The 24295-nt window shown below is 36.5% G+C and overlaps 4 protein-coding genes across 4 annotated transcripts; all 4 read right to left on the bottom strand.

The window, feature by feature from the left end:
• Positions 1-1130: 1130 nt before the first annotated feature.
• On the bottom strand, positions 1131-4080 carry LOC113351817. Its single transcript, XM_026595744.1, has 3 exons — positions 3939-4080; positions 2213-3116; positions 1131-1980 (listed from the first exon to the last, which is right to left on the bottom strand). Exons 1-2 carry the CDS (start codon positions 4078-4080, stop codon positions 2398-2400), a joined length of 861 nt encoding a protein of 286 aa, XP_026451529.1. The 3' UTR covers positions 1131-1980; positions 2213-2397.
• A 491-nt stretch (positions 4081-4571) lies between these two features.
• On the bottom strand, positions 4572-5489 carry LOC113351816 (protein KOKOPELLI-like). Its single transcript, XM_026595743.1, has one exon. It carries the CDS (start codon positions 5487-5489, stop codon positions 4572-4574), a length of 918 nt encoding a protein of 305 aa, XP_026451528.1.
• LOC113353840 lies at positions 4918-6376 on the bottom strand. The gene is made up of 3 exons (XM_026597316.1): positions 6249-6376; positions 6034-6108; positions 4918-5918 (listed from the first exon to the last, which is right to left on the bottom strand). Exons 1-3 carry the CDS (start codon positions 6342-6344, stop codon positions 5646-5648), a joined length of 444 nt encoding a protein of 147 aa, XP_026453101.1. The 5' UTR covers positions 6345-6376; the 3' UTR covers positions 4918-5645.
• A 685-nt stretch (positions 6377-7061) lies between these two features.
• Positions 7062-12468, bottom strand: LOC113348908 (25S rRNA (cytosine-C(5))-methyltransferase nop2-like). Its single transcript, XM_026592812.1, has 17 exons — positions 12064-12468; positions 11787-11977; positions 11632-11692; positions 11405-11538; positions 11182-11265; positions 10964-11038; positions 10814-10885; positions 10633-10706; positions 10293-10345; positions 9605-9714; positions 9027-9095; positions 8850-8924; positions 8251-8343; positions 8091-8170; positions 7912-8011; positions 7547-7812; positions 7062-7322 (listed from the first exon to the last, which is right to left on the bottom strand). Exons 1-17 carry the CDS (start codon positions 12404-12406, stop codon positions 7238-7240), a joined length of 1965 nt encoding a protein of 654 aa, XP_026448597.1. The 5' UTR covers positions 12407-12468; the 3' UTR covers positions 7062-7237.
• Between the last annotated feature and the right edge of the window lie 11827 nt (positions 12469-24295).

The following is a 24295-nucleotide window of genomic DNA, read 5'->3' as shown; positions in this document are numbered from 1 at the left end:
TTGGTGAAACAAAAATTGATTTCGTTATCTGCGAGGTGGAAATCCTGTACAGAATGTCGCCTTACAAAATCCGACTAGTTCAGTCAGTTCAGTCAGTTTTTATGGTTCAAATCAGTCACAATTCGGACTCTTGTAAGCATCTCCTCCAGAGCCACAAGGACCACAGTTGGACATAATATAGACAAATAATACAAAAAGTTACAAGTTTGATCATCGGAATTTACTAAGACAAGAAATCTGGTCATTTTTGGAACTACCTACTACAAGCACCAATTATGGGTAACAAAAATTTGGCACTGCCCAAGGCAAAATGAGTTAGGTGATTATTAGGTCTAGCATTTTTAAAGTCGGAATTGATGTCAAAGTTTTATGACGGTATCTTTTGACCCTAGCGCGTTTGGATGCACATTTCGAAATTGCTTTTCGATTTCCGGAAGTTAAAAGATCAAAAGTTAGTTTGACAATAAAATTTCAGAACGACAGAAAAGTCAGTTTTTTGTGAAGTTAAATAGTTTTGTTTTTGACTTCTACTTCCGGAAAAGCAAAAGTCAAAAGCAGATTTGTATCCTACTTATAAGTTGAAACCATTGTCCAAGACCATCATCCCTCACCTGCTTCATTTGTTAACACCAATGGTTGTTCAGGACATTTTCTGCACAGAATTATGCAAGTGTGCAGTAATATTTGGGTTTCTAAGGGTTAAAGAAATGGGAAATGTTCATTTCTCTTTTAGGTTTATCCCTGTCCAGAATTCAATCCCCCTGCTAATTTTAAAGACAAATGAAAATACTGTAATTATCTGGACTACAATATCTTGTGTGCCGGTCCAAAGATGCCCTCCAAAGCTTCCAACTTTTTTAACCATGTCAGTATCTGGACTTTCTGGAGTACACAAATCAAGTAACATCGCGGAGGAAGTGCAGAAGGATGACAATGGAGTGACAAATTACTGGTCAACCCAAAACTTGGACAAATTTTTTCTTAAGTTCCAGCATTTACTCATTTGCATAAAAAAGGAAGAAACTGGACAGGTTTAAGGGACCTGCAGACTGGCCTTGCTCGTTCCAAACTACAAACCTAGCAGATATTATTTCTCAACACCAGAAGACATTTTCAAAAGACAGCCGTTTTTAAAAGACAACAAATACATTTATGAACAGAAGAAAAATAGCAACAACAAACACTTTTCAGAAAACCACTACCAACACCAAAAGATGATGGGAAAATTGAAAAAAGAAGAATATGGGTAACACAAGAAAAGGATGCTCCATCTGAGTCCAGATAATTAAAGATACAGTGCGATGTTTGATTTCGACACAAACTTGCTAAGCTGATTTTGCTGTTCCTCAAAACTCTCTAGTTCCAAAAATTTGCATGCATACGTAGAAGGCCCTTCACACTCATCAGTACATCATGTATTTTCGGCCTATCCTGCGGACCCTTTGAAGTACCCATGGACGCAATGCCATTCACCCTTATCAGTACATCATGTATTTTCGGCCTTTTCTCTGGACATTTTGAAGTACAAATGGTAGCTATCTATAACATTTCTTTCCACTGTGCCTTCTTTTCTCTAAATTGTCTCTCCAGACGATTTTCCAGTGTATATATGTATTTGTTTCTAAGTAATTTAACCAAAGTAGGACTTACGAGTTCTTTCTCCAGAAACAAGTTCAGCAAGAAAACATCCGTAGCTATAGATATCTGCTGGTTGGGTGCCGAGATTTGGCAAGTAATCCATTTCAGGGGCTATGTGTCCATGTGCCTCGTGATTGATATCAAACAATGGTGTGAACCATGTACATTGGCCGAGGTCAGAAATGCAACCATAGTTTTCGCCATTGAGAAAAATATTTGAGGATTTGATGTTTCCGTGGAACAGATTGCCGCTTTCTTGTGCATGTATATATGCAATTCCTTTTGCTACACCAATTGCTATCTTTACTCTAGCCTCCCAGTCTAGAGGAATCCTACCTTCTTCTGCAATAGAGTGTAGCGATCAGTGGACTATTTTTACCTTGTAACTTGTATGTTGCAAGCTACAAATAAAGGCTTTTAGAGATTGAAACTCGTCTACAAGACTAAATTAGCCGATCAAAGAAAAGTAATCAAGGAAAAAGAAGCTTTAACCTAAGGATGAAGCACTTGATAATATGATAGGTTAATTGATTAGGACACGAGGAAATTATGCGAAAGGACCAAGCCAACGTACCATGTAACATTGAGTAAACACTGCCCTGGCTGTAGAAATCGTACACAAAAATCTTCTCATCCTTGGAATAGTAATACGCTCTTAGCGGAGCCACATTTGCATGCCTAATCCCAGAAACTATGTCAATGAATTCCTGGAAGATTTCCCTCCTACGTTTAAAATCTTCCTTTTCCAGCGTTGGCTCTTTAATGGATGCCTTTAGTACTACCTGATGAGCAGTGTGGTGTAGAGTCGTTGCTTTCAAAAATCCCTTTCCCAAGTATTTCAAAGTCAGCTTCCCTCAGAACTTTGAGGTCAAACTTTTTAGATAAAGTTGTCTTTGCAATTCCTTTAGGTGCGGAAAATTTACCACCACTCACATCATCTCTAAAAGAGAACTGATTCATCTCCAATTTGTCATCATGACAAGTCGTAGAAGATCGCGGCACCTCCAAACTGACAGCAGTATTAGTACTACTAGTATCGGGATTATCTGTAGCAGCTGGGACTTCATGAGCATCTACCGAACCACCAGATGTGCCTCCTTTTTCCAACCGATCAACTGTCTGTTTGATATGTATAACATCAGACCACATGTGTGCCTGTACATTGATACCGAAAAATTCAACCATGCACTTATCCAATCGTCTAAGGTCATTTGAGTACCTCTTCTTCACCTTGCAATTCCAAGATTGTTGAACCTCTGAACACTTCTGAACCAACATCATCCCATCCTTTAACTCATCGTGAAGTTTTTCTAATTCGGTGCTTGGCTCTCGACGTTCAATAGCTTCAATGTCAGAGAATATTGATTCTAGCGTGATTTGTAGTCTCTGAAAATCGTCTGTGAAACTCCTATATTGCTTTATCTCATGTAGAAGTGCTTTCAGTAATTCCGATACAACTGCACCTAGTCCAGCTCCACCTACTAAATCAGCCATTTTTTCAAGTGAAGTATAACAAGCAGAAAGAAAGAAAGGATGAAATCTCAAATCCTAATGATAAACAATATTCATTGGTTTAATGTGCAGAGGATCAAACAATGTTGATTTCTAGTCTTTCTTTACTACTTGCCTATCTTTTATTCAATCCATTGTGCATCAGAAGCTATATGCAAGAAGTTTCTTAGTGCTTGTATATGAAAGACCTAAATCTTTCTTTACTGCCAAAAGTTATCGAAGCTTCTTCACACTTGTGTATGAAAGTCTTAAATCTTTCTTTACTAGATGTCCGTTTCGCCGCCTTGACCATTTATAATTGTTTTCTAGTTTGTTTTTTGTTTTCTATCACCCACTTAGACTGCGACTGAAGGGCTCCAGGGGGCACATATCATCATTACCCATTTCATTTCCAGAAAAAATGCAAGAATATTAGCTTAGTCAGACGGTCCCAAAAGGCATATGTTTAATACAAGATATCTAGCTGTATATACAAGTTGTGATTTTTTAAACATCATTTGTTTTGTTGATTTTGTTTCTTTATATTGTCTAGTTGGTTTATGGATGTTGATGCATTTTCTGCTATATATAGATACACTAGACTGAAATCTGTTGAATTATTAAGAGCTTTTTTGGCTGCAATATCAAATTTTTATACTACTATGCTGGCTTAATGCTTATCCTAGGCAAGTAGGCCAACTATATGGCAGTGCAAGCAAGCCGAATATTGTTTTAGCCTTTAAATCATCCTGCTAAGCCTCTCAAATTATTTTTTGACATTCATACTAACAAGAATATAACTAGCATACCTGCTTGGGAGCAGACGGAGCTTTTCTCACTAAGATGATCATGTAAACCAAAAGACGGCGTCCAATTCTTTACTGGAACGAGAAACTGCTGCAAGTGGTATATATCTCTACAGATAAGAGATGAATGGGCACGTAAAGCCATCCTTTTCCTGGTAAATAAACCAACTTCTAGTATATAAGTTGCGACCAAACGCAGATAAGAAAAATGAATAAAAAAGAATTCAGGGAACAATGAGTAAAGTGAGTTTATCAAGTACTGAAGAATCAATATAGCATAAATCCAGGTAAGAGACAAACACACAAAAAATACTCAGGCTGAAAGTTATAGCTGTAAGAAGTCACAAACAAGAAACAAAGTCATGGCGCTTCTGCATAAAGATGAACTTCTCATCAAGCAATAGATAGATAGACATTTAAGATCAATGATGTTAGAAACTGATGCAGATACATTTCTGAATCCTAACCAGCACTTACATGGTTCTTCCATGAGTTGATTAGTACAAAATAAAATATCAGTTAAGAATCAGCTATACGTATTTACAAAAAAAAAACTTTTATACAAACACTAAAATTGAACATTCAGATACAGAAGCCAGGTTTAATACAGGTGCAGTTGCACTGTTTCCTGTGTACTTACAGAAGAAGTTTCTTCATCTTACTGTTATGTTTATTCCCTTTGGACTTGGGATACTTAGTCTTAGATCCAAGCTTGGCGTGTGATTTTCCAGGATTAGACGACCCTCGTCTTTGAATTTTCTCCAACCAATGCACTTTCTTGACAGCAACATTTCCCTTGCCTGTTACTGTTCTTTCTAACCGTCTTTTATCAGCTGCTGACGGTTTAGATTTATTCGAGCCCAGAAAGTGACCAACTACACCTCCAAAGAACTTTCTGACATGTCCATGTTGTTTGGGCTCGTTCTTCACCTGTGTTCTTCTGTTGGTCTTTCTCACCGCTTGGTCATTCCTTTTGCAATGAAGTTTACCATTACTTACAGGATTCGGAATGGAGCGATGCTGAGCGTGGACAGTTTCATCCTCCTTGGATGATGAAACCCCAGAATTATGACGGCCGGGATGGTGGTGGTGGTCATGCTGATGATGGAACCCAAGCTTGTTCTTTATTCTTCTAAACCATCCCACCTTGTCAGTGGAATGATTTGATGGATGAACATTGGAACCACGACTCCTCCTGTGTGAGTAGACCTCATCTGGTGATCTACTACATGAAGGAGACCTGCTGGAACTACATGAATAATGTGGCGAACGGCGACGAGGATCCAGCGTTCTGCCTCGTGGATGTGGTTCCCTCTCATTGCCACTAGAATACTCGTTGTAGCTTGTATTTGGAGCAGCGGAACCAGATGGCGAAGCAGAATATGTCGAATATGTTGACTCCCACGACGATGTTCTTTGATATCTACTAGGAGAATTCGAACCAGTTGAGGAAGTTGCAGACCTCGCAGGTGAAATGGACCTTGACCGGCTTCTACTTCCAGAGCAACTCGAGGAATCTGAATATGATTCTACTATATCTGGATCGAATCGCATCAATGTTGGAGCCAGTATGACATCGTTATAAGAATCACTGTATCTCTGTCGAGGTGCAACTTTTTTCTTCTTTGAGGAAGATAATCTATGTTGAGTCTCATTTTTCTTCGTAATTCTTGGACTCAATTTTTGCTCATGTGCATATGGAATATCTTCTCACTTTGAATGTCTCTCAAGTGCATACACTGTTTCCTGACCAGATTGAAATCTTGGAACAGTGGCTACACTCTTCTGTTGATTGCCGGAATGGTCATCCTTGACAGAGCCAGAAACCAACTGAACGGACGAAGGTTGTTGAGGATGCTTTCCAAAATATGCAAACCTTCGTGCTGCATCTACTGCAATAACCATCTTCCTTCCAGCTTTCTTCATTTTTCCACAATTCGGACACTTTTTAAGAAGAGATTTAAAATATTTCTCCTCAATCGTCTGTTTGATCACCGGAAGAAAAGAAAAAAATCAGTGAAATTCCAAACCCTTTAAACCAATTAGATACGAAGTTAAGATATTTAATCATGAGTTGGATGAAATGTTGAATGTATACCTTTAGTTGGGATTGAACAGCATGCTCCGCGATATTGTTTATCACCCTTTTAAACCCAAGTGTATCCTCATCTAACTGCAAAGAAAAAAAAAGGGTTTCAGAGGAATAAAATCAAACTGCTTGCAATCAGAATAATAAGGTTCAAGAAATTTTAGAACAAAAAACCCTAGAATCGAAGAGTAGGATTAAGAAATATTTAGGGATTCTTTACTTACTGTTGGAGAATTTCTTGATATTTGGTCTTCATAGAAGAGTCGCCACATATTTTCAATGGAGCGCATGGTTTCTGCAATCTTATTTTCGGAATCCATTTTTGTTCTTTCTTGATTTTAGAATATCGCTGAGAGAAGCGTGAGCCTACTGCGAACGAAAAGCAAATTATGCGGAGAGTTACTGTTAAAAGAGCGGAGCCTACTGCAAAATGAGCGGGAGACTACTACAAAAAAAAAAAAAAAAAAAAAAAAAAAAAAAAGTTATGAGCAAGTATTGTAGGGTATTTATAATGCATGAATAAGTATGTGTCAATTATTTGAAGAGCAAGCATTGAACCATCACAATGCTTTAATGTTGATTGAAACATTGTTTTGAATCATCACATTGTTTTGAACCATCACAATGTTTCAATCAACATTGAAACATTGTTTGAAAAGACACTTCTCTCTACAAGGACAACTATCTTTGAAAAGACATTACTCTCTATAAGGACAACTATCGACAGTCTTCCAAAATGACTGAATGTTCTATATGCCCATATGGTGGCTGGAAAGTAGTATAGTAGACGGTTTGAATGGTCTATGTATGGTGCCTTGGCTAGATAGGCCGCTGTTGTTGGAGGAATGCCAAAGTTTACTGAAATCAATAATGGAGCAGCTGATAGTCTTGCCAAGTTGGCTAGATAACAATGGAGCACTAATGGTCTTGCCAAGTTTGCCAGATCTAATGTTCGTATACGCAGGTGTTCTCTGCACCTCCTTTTTAAGGGGTTTTTGTAATTGGAATCATCAATTCACAACATAGTACACAAGAGATACAACACCAAACCGCAGCTCTGCTCTTCTACATAACATTAATTAATTTGGATCCTTACATTTTGAGTTGCATATAGTATGGATGGAATAAAGTTGAAAATATTTCTTAAGCATGATAAAAAATCAAAATTTGTAAACTGACATCAAAATTCCCGTGAACAGGTTTCAGGTTCCATTCAAGTATCTCGTTTCTCTTTTTTACCACCCTTAATTTTCTTGGTTTTGGGTTTTTCTTCCCTCAGAGCTTTCCTTTTCTCTTCTCTGCAAGAGAGAAATATAAAAATATGTGAAAAGAGTTAACCACAGTCCTTGCAGAAACAAACAAAGTTAAACCCACATGCAGATCTGATGTGATACACACATGATACTTCGGCTAACGGAAAATTAAAACTCAACAGTTGCAAAGAAGCCAAACATGAAACAGATTGTATAAGAAAACCAGATACACAAAACACGATATCATGTCATCAGTGTATAATGTTTACCTGGCTTGGGCTATCTCTTCTCTAGATGGAAATTTCCTTTTCGGCCTGCGCTCCTTAGGCTTTGATGGGTTATTGCTCCCATTATTAAATTGAATGGTGTCTTTGCTCTTCTTAGGACCACTAAAATCCTTAGGTTGTTGGGATTTTACTTCCGGCTGGAGTTTCTCATCAATACTGCCATCAACAACAGGTTCAGGTGCCTGTTCCTCTGTCTCTGATGGCTCTGATGTTTTGGGAGGTTGCTTCATATTGCTCATCTTTTTCAACTGCAAAGATGTAACCAAGCTATTAAGCTTTTTTCCAACAACTTCAAATAATATGCATGAAGCAGTCTATGTACATGACGAGACAAGTTGCAACAATACCTTGGCAACAAAAAAACCATCCATGTTATGAACATGAGGGTAAAAACGCCTGGTCTTGTCCAATGAGGGGTGGAACCGGTGCTCTCTAAAGCGAGTAAACCTGGAAGTAACCAAGAAGGTTAGGTGGGAAAATTACATTCATCGATGTTTCACGCGAATAGTGAAATATTGAAGCTTACCCAGGGCGTCCAAAATCTAGCCCACATGGCACGAGTTGTACATCCCTCTTCTTGAGGGCATAATCTATTATCGCTTCATTCTGCAAGCAGAAAGTTTAGACTATTATGTAAAAAATAATTAACACATTGGTTATGACTTTAACTTGAGAATCACACAAACCTCTGGAATCATTATAGAGCAAGTTGAGTAAACTATGTATCCGCCAGATTTGGAATTAGCATCCACCATATCAATGGCTGCAAGGATTAGTTGCTGCAACAGAAACATGAATTAACAACAGGTTCATACATCATAAGCAATAACGATGGAGACAAGAAAACCAAGTAGAAGCCACTATAGAGGATGATCAAGATAACTCAGATGAATGAAATGTATGCAGGAACGCCAATCAAGATGGCATGAGAGTAGAAGGGTTAATTAGGTGGCTAGTGTTCAAGTTGAGCCATCGAAAACTTAGTTTTTGAGCACATGCACATTACTGAAAGTTTTCGTGGGTACAACTTGAACACTGGCCACCTAATAAACCCTTCTACTCTCATGCCATCTTGATTGGCGCTAAATTTCCCTCTTAATTTGCCCATTCCTACGTACATTTCAGCACATACACATTACTGAAAGATCAGGAATTTGATATCCATGTTTGAGCTTATATGACTCCAAAATGGAGAGCATTCACAACTTTCAGAAGCGGTCAACTGGACATCCATAATTCTGGGTATCACAGCAACTTGTCGCGGTAATAGAAAGAAAGAATGTACCTTCTGCAAGAACACACAATTTTGTATATCTTCCAAACTTTTTGATGCTTTAACTGATTCATCTTTAGATATAACCTGCATCATGACCAGACTCGATAAGCTCCTACAAAGTGATATACATATAAGAGGAACAGTAAATGAGAGACAGGTGCTAATGAAAAAGCCAAGGTCACTTACTCCAGTCCCGCTGCAAGGTGCATCCAATAACACTCGATCAACAGTGTTCATCCCCAATACCTTAGGGAGCTGAAATTAACAATTACATCTCATTAAATTTCAAAAAGATGAAATTCATCTCGCTCCAAAACATAATCGAGTTATACAAGGTTCCAAGGTCAATGATTTAAATTTTACGCAGATCTTTAAAAACACTTTCACCAAAACATATGTTTAGTAATTCAACATTCAGTAACTGCAACTATCAAACTTAACTCCTCACCCTTGTGGACATGTATCATATTATGTTCCAACATACGAAACTTACATGCGAGGAACAATATTCTTTACAGGATAAGAACCTACAAACGAAGTAATATACTACTCCCAATGAAGAACGAGATTGTTTTGATATTTCATCAGCAGAACACGTGAAGTGGGATTCTACAACATATTAACCTAAAATAGTATGTGAAATGTGCATCCATGAAAGCCATATCAAATGTCTATACCTAGGTTCAAAATATTCCATATCTAGTAGGCGTGTGTGACTCAATAATCTACTTTTGCTAAATAATGATAAGAAAAATCAAACACACCTCCTTCCCGTCGTAGTTAGAGACAATGGTGTTAGTCACTCCCATCCGTTGCAAATTTGCAGTAAGTGACTTGAGTCTAGACTCCTTTATCTCATTTGCATAAATAATTCCTGATGAAACAGCCAGAAAAGAGAGTAAGAAACTGGGCATTGCAAATATATACAGGGAAAATCATGAATCTGAAGGGGGGATAAACAAAACTAAGGACAGACATGTAAATTCTGATGCATACAGGATTCACAAGTCATAAATGTATCTAGATTAAAAAAGGTTCCACGTTGTGCAGTCACCTGCTCTAACTTATGGTTTTGTCCCACTATCCTGATAACAGCATCTCATTAGTAAGTAACACAGTATGTGGACAAAAATCGGAAACTAGTTTTCAACTAGTCAAGATGTGAATTTTTGACAAATGGTAAGACACCAGAAAAACCTCAATCCATGGCCATGGGTATGTTCAGTTTTGTTACCAATCCTTCATCAAAGATTAGATTTAGCATATTAGCATGTTTGATTGGACATTCCTAAATAGGTAAGGAAATGAAATCTTAAAATTAAATGTGAATAAAAAAATCAATTTGGTGATAGCTCATTCGTAGTGAAAGTAAGCCATTTATTAAAACTGTGGCAAGCTAAAATATTCGGATTGACAGGCACTTTACAGGAATAGTGAGTGACAAGCGCATACCACTATTCTTCATAAGAGCTGCAACATAGGTTGTTTTACCACCAGGTGCGGCACTGAAAGAGAAGAAAAGACAAATATATGGCATCAAATTTAAAGAGCAAACTGGTGGTTGAACAGCATGCGATGTACATGATATGAGAAGTTCTAGGAGACATGAACAGTCCAGGAAGACTGCTTTTTCCTAAAGAACTAAATAAACATTGGAAATCTGAATAAATAAACACATTATCATAAACTGTACTACATTCTTGTTTAGTGTTAGTCAATGGTGAATCAGTACGAAAATAAAAATCGCAATACACTAAGAAAAAGTACCGACGAACAATGTTGTTTTACTTACGCCATATCTACCACCCTTTCATTTTCTTGAGGAGCAAGGGCCATACAAGGTAAAAAGGAGCTCGCACTTTGCAGCTGCATATGAACAAAATGTAAAAATTATAAGCATCCAAAAGCCACACACGAAGAATGTTGCATGTTGCAACACTGTCATTGTCTAGTTGCAATGAGAAAAGAATTACCATGTAGTAACCAGCCATGTACTCTGGAGTAGCACCGATGGGAACTTGAGAGTCATATACGACCAGTCCAACCTGTTAATGATAATATAAGGTGACCCGAATTTATTGATGGAAGCTAAATGAAAAATCAGTGCAGATTCCCTTTATTACCTTCGACCACTTGCTTAATGGATCCAGGTTTACTCCTCTGTTTAACAAAACATCCGCTAAATCCCGTCTACGAGCCTATAAACAAACATGAAGTCAATATTCAAACGCAGTAAGCAAGAGCGAAAAGCCCATAAAACCTAAAGGGGAAAGTTCAGAGAGCATATTTTCCTATTATAATATGCTGAGAAATATCCATGAGTTAGTGAATATGTTTGCACCTTCAGGGTATTTGTCCTTAGGCAAATGGGTCGAGGCTTTTCATATGCTTCAATAAGCTCTAGAAGTTCAACTACTGGGAACATCTGCAGACAGATAAACATACCACATATTAACAAAGAAAATGGTGCCAACTATCAAAAGCTGAAAAGCAGGAAGCAGTGAAAAGAAAATGAGAGGCAGATACAAACACAAATACTTAGTTATCCATAAATTTTTCATTACCTCAACAAGAACACCAATCAGGAACTCATTGTAACCATAGTAAGAACTCAAATCCAACTGAAGTTGCTCAACATAATCCTTCCTCGACAGTCCCTCCTGCCTCAAACCCTTAAAATTGGAAAGAACTCGGACAACTAAAACCACCAAACAAAAGCAAAAACTTTATTAGCTTAAGAGTTTTAAAAAAAGAATGGGTAGAAACAAAACAAGAATGGCTCAATGCTTACTCTCTTTTATTCTTCGTTGAAGACTGGTAAGATCAGGCCGAAGCTTCTCCTCTTCAAGTTCCTGAATTTGTCCAAATACATTAATTTTAAGCTCAATCAGTAAAGTGCATTTTAATAAGAGAAACTCTGTAATTAAATGAAAACGGCAATCAAACCTCTTTAGTTGGCAATCGGAATTCATCAGTATCCAACCCCATTTGTATATTGGTCACAATTTCCTTTTGAGAATCATCTTGCTGTCTCTTCCTTTCAGTTTCAAATTTTCCTGATATCTTTTCGGGATCCTCATTATCAGAATCTGAATCAGAATCTTCATCTGAACCCAAATCCAATTCTGAAGCTTTTTCTGTGAAAATCAAAAAACCAAACTTTAAATCATTATACAATCACTATAAAATTACATGAGCACTAAAAAGCCAGTTAAAACTGTACCTTCATCCTCATCGTCTCGTAGAACATCTTTGGGAAGGGGGTCATCATCATCCTCATCATCATCTACATCTGAAGACATATCTGAGAAAGATTCACCATCAATTTCCTCTTGTTCTTGTTCTTCTACTTCTTCTTCTTCTTCTTCTTCTTCTTCCTCCTCCTCTATTGAACCATCAGAGTCGTCGGAATCTGATAGTTCTTCGGGTTCAGGAACAAATTCCTTCTTTTGCTTCTTCTTTGGTGGTAGTGGTCGAGCCTGTGGTTTTCCGCCTTTTTTCTTACTGAGTGATGTTGGCGTCGGTGGCTTTCCACCTTTTTTCTTACTGAATGAATTGGGCGCCATGAAACCCAAAGATGGAGGAGACACAGAGATGGTAGAGGTGAAGTTCAGCTGAAGAAGACGAAGAGCACAGGTTTTAGGGTTGTGCTGTTTTGTACTAAACCCTAAACGAAAGAGGTTTAAAAGAAATGGAAAGCTTTATACAAACGGGTGCCGCCGAGTTATTAGAACCGGTTCGGTTCATGTCCCATTCTTTCTTTGTCTACCACCCCTGACGAAGATCATAATTTGAGTTACCTCCCCTACAGAACAAATATTAGTAAAACCTCCTCTCGTCACTTTTTCCATCCAAACCCGGTTAGCTGAGTCAGCTGCTTCGTACAGCTGGACAATTTCTTACATGTGGATTTTATATTTTCCCATAATACCCTCATGTATGATCAGAACACCTAGACACGTGTTATGGTCGGATTTTCTGAGATTCGACCGTTCAACGGTCGAATTTGAGCGGTCATCTTCACCATCCAGTTCTATATAAAGCAGATATGAAGAGAAAATATTTTGCACCTCTCCTTAAATCCATTACCACAGACCTGCTCTTTTCAAACAAAACCAATCTCATCATCTGAAGTGCAGCCAGAACTATGGGTGATTCATCTTCAAACTCCACCGATGTAAGTAAAACCACCATTAGAGGAGGTAACACTAATTTTTATATTTACAGTTAGGAGGTAAAACTAAAGAATTTTTCATGTTTTTGCAGTGTGTTGAACATCTGTGTAGGTGTCAAATTTGCAGGGGAACTACCCATTTAGCCATGAAATGCCCTTACCTCTATTCCAAATGTAGAAAATGTGATGGCTTGCGTAGAGTTTGGGAAGCAAACACTCAAGCCAACAAAGGAAGGAGATTCTTGAGATGCCAAAACCAACCAAAGTGTAATGAATTTGAGTGGTTGGATAAAGCTGTTGTAACAGAAATACCAAAAACAGAAAAACAACAGTTAGGGGATGGGTGCTTCAAGTGTGGTAGTGATTCTCATTGGGTTTCACAATGCCCAGAAGCTTCACCTGCATCCAACAAAAAAATCACACCAATAGCTGGCCTTGATGGGTGTTTTATCAAAGGGAAATATTCAATTGAAACACATGACATGAAAATGGTCAGTGATTCAGATGTTAGTGACAGTATGTTTGCAGAAATATGTGACAGGTTTAAAGGTGCAGTGACTGTGGAAAAGGGAGAACAAAAAGAAAACTAAGAGCATTCACAAAAGTCTTATGTAGCATTCACAAAAAGGCAGTTTCATCATCTGTTTCATTAGCTACTGTTCAATTGTTATGTAGTATTATGTAATAGCATAATTAGTAATGAAGTAAAAGTCTTAAGTTCCAAAAAAAGATGCTCATACTGTTAGTTAAATCCTCCATCTTGGTGGCTTGAATGTCTGAGAAGCTGGTCTATTTGGTTCCCTCATTCCATCTGGCATAGTCCCATATAGATTCTGATAATTTCCAATAGTGGCTGATCTTGACGCTGACATTGGGGCAGACCTTCCTCTGCCTTGTGTTGGTGTAGACCTTCCTCTGCCTGGTGATGGTTCAGTTGTTGTCCCAAAAAGCAGGTATTCAAAGCCTCTTCCACTTCCTTGTGTTCTGCCCCTTCCTTGTGTTGGTGTTGCAGCAGCTCTGCCCCTTCCTTGTGTTTGTGGTGCTGCAGCAGATCCATCTCTTCCCCTTCCTTGTGTTGGTGGTGTAGAAGCAGCTCCTCCCCTTCCTTGTGTTGGTGGTGTAGAAGCAGCTCCCTCCCTGCCCATATTCAATCAGTCTAGGTAAGATACTATTATGTAAACATTGGAAAAAGGCATAAGAGAGAAAGAAACACAGTACTGACCTTCCCACAGTAGGTGATACATTAGGTGTAGATGAGGATGTTGTGCCTCTACCTCTGCCCCTTCCTTTTCCACTGCCATTTGGGGGTGTAACCCTTGCATTTCTGGTTGGGCAAGTCCTAATGTTATGTTTAGTAGACTGGCAATTGGTACAAGATCTCTTTGCCTTTTTGTGTGGTTGTTCTCCTTCTACATCAGACCTAATTCTCTTAGTTCTTGGTCTACCTGTCTTTATCTTGAACTTAGGCCTGTACACCACCATTGGATGCTATCAAGTACAAAAAACAAACAGTTACACTCAACCAAATAATACAAATGAATGCTAACAGTTTTCCAGCATAAGCCTTTTTGTAATCAATTGCATTAAATGACATTACTAACTGACCTCCTCATTCCAGTGATCTTGATTATCACATGCAACAATTTTTCCAGCATAATCCTTTTTGTAAGATGAGATTTTGTGATAATCATCCACCAGACTGCACAAAATCAACAAAAAGTATCAAATGAATTATTAAATGGAACCTGAAGTTACAATGACAGAAAATTTGAACCAACATTAGCATGAAGTGTTTAACTGACATATTGATATCCAGTCTAAGGTGACAAGCAACAGCAATAGCATGTACACAGGGTATTCCTGTAAGTTCCCATACATTACAATTACAAGTCTTCTCCTTGACATCCACATTCCATCTACTTGAGGTTTGATGGTTCTGCACACACCAACAGAACTCAAAAGAACCATACAAATGGTATCTTCTCTTCTTCTCAATCATGTTCTTGATTATCCTGGACAAGAACTAAACCTTCAGCTTTCCATTCCTTCACCTTCATCTTTCTATCAAACATCAGACCCATCATTTTCAAATTAAACCCTTTAAGGATCTTGTGCAGAGGTTTGGATCTTACATCCAAACTCCAACTATTAAAACTTTCTGAAAAATTATTTGTCACATGCTCACATTTTGAAGTAGTATCAAAAGTAGATCTTGCCCACAAATGTGTTGGGATATCAGCAAACCAATCCCTTGCCCTCTTATTATCTGTTTCCATGGTAGCCATATACTTATTGTGATCTGTGTTCCTGTAGTCCTTTGTTGCACCCCATGATAATGTCTTCAAGTGAGTCCCCTTGTGGCCTTTGGTCTTAAAATTCTCAAATATGTGTCTAAAACAGAATCTGTTCCTACTTGAGTGAAACACTTCTTCAAGTGCTGGGACCAATCCCTTCTGCCTATCTGAGATGAATGTTAATGGAGCAGGATGTTCTAGCAATCTATCCTTGATTAGATTGAGAAAAATAATCCAATTTTCCTTGTTTTCACAATCACAAATAAACTTTGCCAGAGGATACATACCATTGTTTCCATCAAGTGCCACTGCAGAAAGCAACACTCCATCATACTTTCCTTTGAGAAAACACCCATCTAGACCTATAAATGGCCTACATCTATCCTTAAAACCAGTCAAAAAAGCATCAAATGCCAAGCAACAATAACTGAAGTCATGGTCAGTATCAGTGGAAACAACACCTATACTCCTTGGATTATTTTTCATTATCTGATCCATAACCTCAGGTGCTAACTTGTACCCATCTTCATAAGACCCAAACTTCTTTGTTAAAGCTTTACATTTACCTTTCCAAGCAACCCAGTAACTAAGTACAACACCATACCTTGTCTGCAGTCTACTTTTGATCTTTTTAGGTTGCAATGAGTAATCATCTTCATTAATATCTTGTTCAATGACATTATCTACCCAACTTGAGTTTGCCATCCTATTGTAGCCAGTACCAGTTCTACTCACACAAATATGCTTAGGAATATACTTAGTGATCTTGATAGTATGCCCATCTGGTTGCCTGTTGTAAACAAAAAAGCCCACAAAGTGTAAAGTTAGATATCATTAAGTTACAAACAAAAAAAGGCCCATACTTAAATATGGTATAACTTGGCTTACCTGTTAGTATAGAGTCTGAATGGACACCTTTTGACTTTGCATCTGCACCTCAATCTGGTTGGATCATCCTTAAACTTCTCAACTTCAATACTGTTGGAAATGCATAATTTAGTTACAAACAACTTATACTCTGCCATATTGGGACACATCAACCCTTCCTCAACCTCTTCAGTATCACAAGTCCATTCAGTAACTTCCTCACTCTCAACATCAGCATACATATCATCATATTTCTGGTGATCACTTTTATATTCATTGTACCTTGCAGGTTCTTCTTCTCCTGCTTCCTCATCCACATCAGTATCAGGTTCACCCTCATCATTAAATTCACCTTCAGAACTTGATGAATTGCCACTATGATAATCATCTTCTATTGGAAGTTCATGTATTGAAGGAGTCTTCAGATTGGTGCACTCTGGTAGTACATCAAGCTATTCTTCAGGCATATCTAACAACTCATCCACAGTATCATGTTCTTCATCTAATGCAATAATTGATTCCTTCCTCTTGTTCTTCTTTGTTGCAACTTAATTCTGTGGAGTTTGAGGTTTGGATGCAAGCTTCTTCTTTGTTGCAGGTGACCTATGTGGAGTTGTAGTTTGGGTATGCTGAGTAGTCTGAGTTGGCTGCTCTGTTGTCACTGTAGTCTGACTTGGCTGCTGACTTGGATCATCTTTAGACACTTGTGTCATATGCTGACTTGGATTATCTTCATACACTTGTGTCATATGCTGACTTGTTTCCTCATCTTCAATCAAACACCCAACAACATATGGCTCTGTCTGAGATTGTGTGACTGGCACAATATCTCCATCACCCACACCATAATTCACCTCAACTTCTTCATCCACACCATAATTCACCTCAACTTGTTCACCTGGTGGCACAACTTTTAGGGGTCCCTCATGAGTCATGAACAAATGAACTTCATTAGGAACATCTTGATCTGATTCATTCCAAAACTTCAGCAAACCTTTATCATCCACAACATCACAAAGAAAGCCACTCTCCAAGTACTGAAAATCACAATGGTGGTCATCTATCCCATCAATATACTCATAAACATTGTGCAACAAATCCAGCATGTTCAGAGTGTCTCCATCATACTTAGGCAAATACACCTCATTTCCATTCATATAATCAAGGAAACTGAATCCACAAACAGGTTGTTGCCTAGGTCATTCTCCATCATAGTGTAAATAGACATTCTTAGTATCATAAACAACTCTTTCACTGCAACATAACCAAAAACCTAAATTAATCACCACAATCAACACCTTTAATAGACTGTATAATATACAAAAAACCCAAATCACATGAACAAAAAAAACAGAGCATCAAATACAGAAATTATAAAAAATGAAATTAGGGTTACTTTGAAAAACCCAATTCCTACACTATATCACATCAGAGACCCTTTTCTCAACTATCACCAACTCACACACAGGTAATTTCTACAATCGATTAAGCATATAACATCCATCCTAAATCAGAGGATAATGATAAAGACCCAAGAACAACATGCATAACATCAAACCCATAATCACGTATCGAATCATTAAACGAAAACAGAATGGAAGAACATAAACCCTAGAAAAAAAATCACAATCTTTGTCTCCGATTATGATTCATCACGATTAAACCCTAGAAAACATATGAAACAGAAAGAAATAGGAAGCCAGTTCTTCTCTTCGATCAATTTCTTCTTCTCTTCGATCAATTTCTTCTTATCTATGCAACTGATAAACTTTTTTTTCTCTCTCTCTAATGTGTGTTCCCGCTCTATAAAGGGGTAGTTGTACAGACGAAGAGGTACGTGTTCAATTCTAATCGGCTACCCAAACGGTGCCAAATCGAAACCATCCATTGTCTGACATGATGCACAGCCGTTGGATGATCATACATGAGGGCATTATGAGAAAGTATAAAATCCACGTGTAAGAAATTGTCCAGCTATACGAAGCAGCTAACTCAGCTAACCGGGTTTGAATGGAAAAAGTGACGAGAGGAGGTTTTACTAATATTTGTTCTGTAGGGGAGGTAACTCAAATTATGATCTTCGCCAGGGGAGGTAACAAAAATTACCCCTTTTTTTTTACCATGAAAGCAACATTAATAGTATAATGAATAATTAATACTCTCCGTACTAACAAAGCGATGTTTTCACTTTTCAATTTGATCAAATTTTAGGAGAAAACGAAAAGATTAGAAGTTCATATTTGGAGACCAATTATTTTTAGGAACCAAAAATTATGTCCAAACTTGAAAATTCATTTTGTCTAGTTTACGAATGAATAGTATAAATGCACTCCATAGAATTAGAAAACGATGTTCCTAAACTTGGGTCAATTAAGAGATGATATCCAATGATTAATTGATGTTATTTTTAATTTACGCTAGATATAGGAATGTGATAGATGTTGAACATCTTTTGAACTACACTAGTGAGAATGATGAAGTTATAATATCGAAGAAGAAATTATTTAGTTAGTAAAACATGCTACTAATAGTGATTAGAATGATCATGAACCAGATGATAATATTGTTATTCCAGATGTGGTTGCGAAAGAGGCTTTTCGAGAGATAGTCACCATGAAGAAAAAAATACTTGCTACAAGAAATAGGGCTCTCCCCTTGTGAGTTGTTATTCCCTGCATGACAAAAGACTAACAAACAAGACAACCTTTACCAGAAAAAGGTTGACAAAGTCTTAGCTTTTACGTGCCAATGTAAAAAGCTAAAACCGAAACTCATATGTATATTAAATCCATAATTTATGAAACATAAATTGATAATAGTATGATCATGACTTCACACACGAGTTTAGTCAGTATCTACTTATAATCATTTGATAAAGCATCTCACATGGTTAGATCAGAAACCTGCTTATATCAAAGAGTCACAACATCATAAAAGATATATATACACATTATGGGATTTGAAATATTAGGGTTTGTGAAAACCCAAACAATATCTCATAAATCGAAAGCAAAGCAAAAGAGATAATCATTCAGATTAAGAAATGCAATCATAACTATCAAAAAAATGACACAAAGGATTTAAAAATAAAAAGTTAATCATGCATATTATTGATAGTTGAATAAACCTTACACAACATTCAAATAAATCAAGAATTAATTAGTTTGTCTATAATTTGGATCTTTGAGTCATCTCATTTAAAAATCATCTTCAATATCCTCAAATTTTTCAGGATCCTCATCTACAACATCACGACTAATTTCCCGAATTCGATAAACAGTACCGTGATTGTGTTCACAAGATAAATCATTAACCTTTCGATTAATATTGCGAGCATACTCCATATTACCGATTCCAAGTTTAATCAGCTCCTTTTGGTTACGGATAACAGCTCTTAGTAGTGTTGCATGTTTATGATGAGTTTCAACGGTAGTGAGGAGAACTTGATGAAGACTGAAGATGCCAATATTGGTATCCAAACTGTTTTGTACAAGTAAATCAGTAACCCCTACATGAGATGGCATATCTTCATTCAGACATCTGTTTTCTTTTTCATGACTCTCACAACCAGATTTCTTGACGGTATCACAAGATTAATAGTTTTGTTGGAAACATTTTCACTCAAGACTTTTAAGAGTTTAGCTTGAGATCTGGTTTGAGGATCCATCCTTAGTATGATTTCTCAAACAAAAGATGAGTACAAATACTAACGGATTTCAACCCATACCAAACTTAGGTACCAGCCTTATATAAATAATCGTGATTAGATCCGAAAATAAAATTGTCTCTTATTTACACGTATCCACAACAAAGATAATATAATATTTTTTTCCTTTTAATTGTCCAAATTAAAAGATGTTAAAACAAATGAACTAATGAGGACATAAGGAAAAAAGAATTTTGTTGAAGAATAATCGACTTGAAAGAGAACTAACAAAGATATGAAGATCTTTGACAAGAAAAATCATCATGTTTACACAATATATCGCAAAATAAATTTTCTAAAATTTAAGAATCATGATAGATCCTTAAGTAGATTGTGTAATTTCTCTATATTGAATAATAGATACCAACAGGATTGCAGATGCCCAAATGCTTGTGCTTCTTTACATCAAAAAGATTGGGCATTGTAAGGATGCACATTCCAACACTGTTAGTTAGCATTGGGGTGAGATAAATTTTTCTCACCAAGAAATACTGGAGTAGTATTTTTCTCGTGATTAAGGATTTGAAGTTGAATTCTTGTACACCTTGTCTGAGCAGCAAATTCATCATTCATACAAAGATGGTTATGAGAAGCTAAACCAGAGATTCTTTTCTGAGCCCATCGTGGAAGTATTTTGATTGACTCCTCCAGTTTATTACCCGATATCTTATGACAATACGAGATCTTTGATTCAAGTTCTTTCATGAGTGTGTTCAAGATGTTAAGTTCTTGATGAAGATGCTTTCTTAAAGATTTATCAAAAGATAACTCTTGATACAATTCAGTTAAAAATTTCCTTTCGTGAATTTTGTTTTTTTCTTGCAAAATATTCAGCAACTGTGTAAGTTTCTCACACTCTAAAGTTTTTTGATTCACTTCCTTACACATATAGATTTTTTGTTCTGAATAGTCAGAGAGACAATTTTAAGAACTAAGTGTTTCTTGCCTTAATTCATAAATCCTAATTTATTGTAGCACAACAAGTTCTAAAGCATCTTCCGAGTGTAAATTTGTGCACCCCTTGAAAACCAGAGTGCACGTTCCGGTCTTCCCATTTGTCCACATCGCCTAAAGTGGTTTCCGGTTTTCTCTTTTAATTTTTAATTTTCTCTCTTTCTTTTTTTTATCTTAAAATTATATTTCAAAATATGAGAATTGGAGGTCTGCCCCCTGTTATCTCTCAATTAATGCCATTATTATCTCTCTTCTCACCCAAGAAAAGGAAATAATAAAACTGAAGGTCGACTGAATCAGTGAATCTCCACCACATTTTTTATCGCTCTTCAAAACCCATCAAGAAATCACTGAACAGTCAAAGAAAAATGGTATGTTAACTGAAGTTTAAATGGCAGAGAAGATATTGATCTCTTAAACTTAATAGACTGAATACTCGGAGAAAAAAAAAAAGGAAAACCAACAGTTTTGAATGTATAATTTTGTTCTGGTTACAAGGAAAAAAAAAAGACTATCATCAAGAACAGATGAGTTTGCACTGTATTTGTTGTTATTCTTCTTCTTCTTCTTTTTTTTTTTTGGGGGGGGGAGTTTTTTCTTTTAGTATTCTTCGTACATTGGCGTCTATATTTTTTGTTCAACAATGTACATGTTTCTGCTCCGACACCTACTGTGCATGCCTATTACACCTGCTTCTACATCTACTTGTCCATTGTACTTTATATATTGCAATATGACTATACTTTCCTACAACAGATTAATCCTATTATGAAATGCATTAAGGATTGCCTCCTACTACTGCAATAAAAAAAAAGAGACTATTCTCTGATTCAACTTGTCCTACTGGAGCTAATACTGTTGAGTATGCGTTACAAACAAATTTTCTCCTGCAACAACTTGTATTATTCTGCCTTCTAGTACATCCTTTTTATCACCAGCAACACTATTCATCCTATTGCTTACATAGTTCACCTCCCACTGTTGCGACAACAAATGCTTTGCATACTTTCATTCCACAACTACACCCACTGCGACTACTACGACAATCTTCCATATTCCGTCTACAATAACGACTACCAGTCTACCCATCTAGCTTGTCCAAGTTTTTGTTTATGTCTGCGACAAGTCGTAACTGTGACTGTAATTTTTAGTTACTTCTAAGATTAACACTCAATACTCAATTTTAAGGATGAAAATTTTCCATAACCATTTTGCATGGTTGTATAGTTAAAAATGTTCGATTTTGAACAAGAAATGCTCTTTTTTTTTAATCCACGAAACCAAACAGAAATGACTATTGCGTTATTGTACAAAAGAAAATTATTGTATTACTGAGACAAGCATAGTTGTATGTGATTTATTCATTTTGTCATCTGAGTTGACCATCCCAACTGATAGTAGTCATTGTAAGATAACTGCTTTTATGTCTCTTCTTATGAAAAATATGTTATACTACTATGATCATTTATAAATTCTTACTAAATATGATGCAAAAATTGGTGAAGTACATATCCTTTAGCATTAATTCTACCAAGTAAAATTCGGTACATATCCTTTAGCATAAATCCCTTTGGAGTTTTTGAAAACAAAATGGTTAAACTGAACCATAAGAAGTCTGACAACAAATGCTGAGACAAAATAAGTTTAGATTGAGCCAAAAAGATAAGGCCATTGATTGTACCAAAATGAAAAGAAAATGAAGTCCTCATCGGGTAAAGAAAGAAACACCGCTGCGCAAAACCACTCTTCTAACCATTATTGTCGTCTAAATGCCCAATATTATCGTCAAGTACTTATAAGAAAAACTCATCAAAACTAACTCTTAGAATCTTGTTTATAAATTGGCTATCTGTTTGAACTAGGAGTTCCTGAGATAGTAGTTGTTGGCAGAAAATTAGAACACCAGACGTTTATCATATTTAACAAACAAACCTGGCCTCCAACAACTAAAAATGACGAGGGTACCCAAATATACAACAATCTTTTCGTTTCAACCTATAAGTCTGATATCTTAAGTGGTCGTCTATAGACAAAGTCGAGACAATACAACTTCAATATATTCACTTGATAATAGTTACGGTCTAAACCCGATTTACTATAGGATAGATATCAAATGATTAGGATTAATGTAAAATTGTTATTTAATTTATTATAATAAAAAAATTATAATGCATAAGTAAAGTAAATAACACAACAAGATTTTGTTGACGAGGAAACCTCAAATGCAGAAAAACCCCGGGACCTAGTCTAGTTTTGAATACTCTTAGAATTAAGCCGCTATACAAAGAACAAAGATAACTTCGTATAGTAAGACCAAGTAATCTACCACAAATTACTTAGTTCCCTCAGTATCCCTGCGCCTAACACACGTGAATCCCAAGACAAAAACATTGTCTTGAGCTGCTTTACCGATGTAAAGTCTTAAGCACTCAACTTATTTTCATTTTCTTCCAAGCAGCAAAGGAACAAAGCTGTTTGGTAACTAGTCAAATAATCTTTTAAGAAAAGATTCATTGAGTTTTGACAAAGGCTCTTTCGTTTAAACTAGTAACTCCTTTGTCGGGTAAGATCAATCCAACTCCGAAAATCAGATCTAGATTCAGATACTGAAGAATACTATCAAATGATGGTTGCTAATCTAAACAACTATATGACTAAATCTATTAAAGATAAATTAGATCTAAGTTGAATCTCAGCCGATCAAGATGTGTGCAAAAATCATGAGATACGAAAACCAATAAGAAAAAATCTTACTGTCTTCAAATATTCAATTTCCTTCTATTGTGCCTGCAGAATACAAACTTGAATCCACTTATGATCGATCACACACCAAATGGAGTCTGTTAACAATGGATGATCATAAGTTATCTTCAGATCTAAGAACAGTTTCGAAGATCCCGTCAATATTTTGATATAATTTGAGTGACCTTATATCAAAAAACAAGGCTCTCAAGAATAATTAAACTAGGTGCAATCAAAGTTTCAATAACCGTTAGTCAATCAAATCAATAATAGAAAATTAAAATTATGTAGTTTCCCACCAACGGTACTCGTAGAGCTTTTTGATCCCACAAAAGTCTTTAAACGAGAGGTCGCAAACGATTTCGCCTAATTAGGGAACTTTCCTCTTTGGATAGACGGCTCCACTAGAAACAACACCAATGAAGTTTGCCGGGCTCTTAGGATAGTTTGCAAGAAATGCAAACGCAACTATTCATAGACCAATGTTGTTTGGACAATAAGAAAATTCCAAAATCGAAAGATTCTCATGATATGCATCAAAGTACCAAATTTCGGTTTTCATATTAGACACAACAAATGTCCTGGAAAAATCAACATTTTCGATTTGAAAATTTCTTAAAATTGCGAATTTAACTTGAGGTAATCATACAAATCGATCATAAATTTCGTCTAAATACATTCAAATGAACAAATTACAAGTTCAAACTTATCCCATTAA

Source organism: Papaver somniferum, chromosome 2 (genome assembly GCF_003573695.1).
Source record: "Papaver somniferum cultivar HN1 chromosome 2, ASM357369v1, whole genome shotgun sequence".
Taxonomy (NCBI): domain Eukaryota; kingdom Viridiplantae; phylum Streptophyta; class Magnoliopsida; order Ranunculales; family Papaveraceae; genus Papaver; species Papaver somniferum.
Note: the sequence above shows the minus strand (reverse complement) of the source record. Positions and strands in the feature narration are given on the sequence as shown.

What these genes read in the sequence shown, in the direction of transcription:
- LOC113353840 (XM_026597316.1), bottom strand. Translation starts at nt 6,344, where the DNA reads ATGGATTCCGAAAATAAGATTGCAGAAACCATGCGCTCCATTGAAAAT. An exon ending in TATCAAGAAATTCTCCAACA is followed by an intron (nt 6,109 to 6,248) that starts GTAAGTAAAGAA and finishes TTTTCTTTGCAG; the next exon opens with TTAGATGAGGATACACTTGG. An exon ending in CTGTTCAATCCCAACTAAAG is followed by an intron (nt 5,919 to 6,033) that starts GTATACATTCAA and finishes GTGATCAAACAG; the next exon opens with ACGATTGAGGAGAAATATTT.
- LOC113348908 (XM_026592812.1), bottom strand. Translation starts at nt 12,406, where the DNA reads ATGGCGCCCAATTCATTCAGTAAGAAAAAAGGTGGAAAGCCACCGACG. An exon ending in GAAAGGGTGGTAGATATGGC is followed by an intron (nt 10,346 to 10,632) that starts GTAAGTAAAACA and finishes CTTCTCTTTCAG; the next exon opens with TGCCGCACCTGGTGGTAAAA. An exon ending in GCTCTATAATGATTCCAGAG is followed by an intron (nt 8,171 to 8,250) that starts GTTTGTGTGATT and finishes TTCTGCTTGCAG; the next exon opens with AATGAAGCGATAATAGATTA.
- LOC113351816 (XM_026595743.1), bottom strand. Translation starts at nt 5,489, where the DNA reads ATGCGATTCGATCCAGATATAGTAGAATCATATTCAGATTCCTCGAGT.
- LOC113351817 (XM_026595744.1), bottom strand. Translation starts at nt 4,080, where the DNA reads ATGGCTTTACGTGCCCATTCATCTCTTATCTGTAGAGATATATACCAC. An exon ending in CTCCGTCTGCTCCCAAGCAG is followed by an intron (nt 3,117 to 3,938) that starts GTATGCTAGTTA and finishes CTGATTTAGTAG; the next exon opens with GTGGAGCTGGACTAGGTGCA.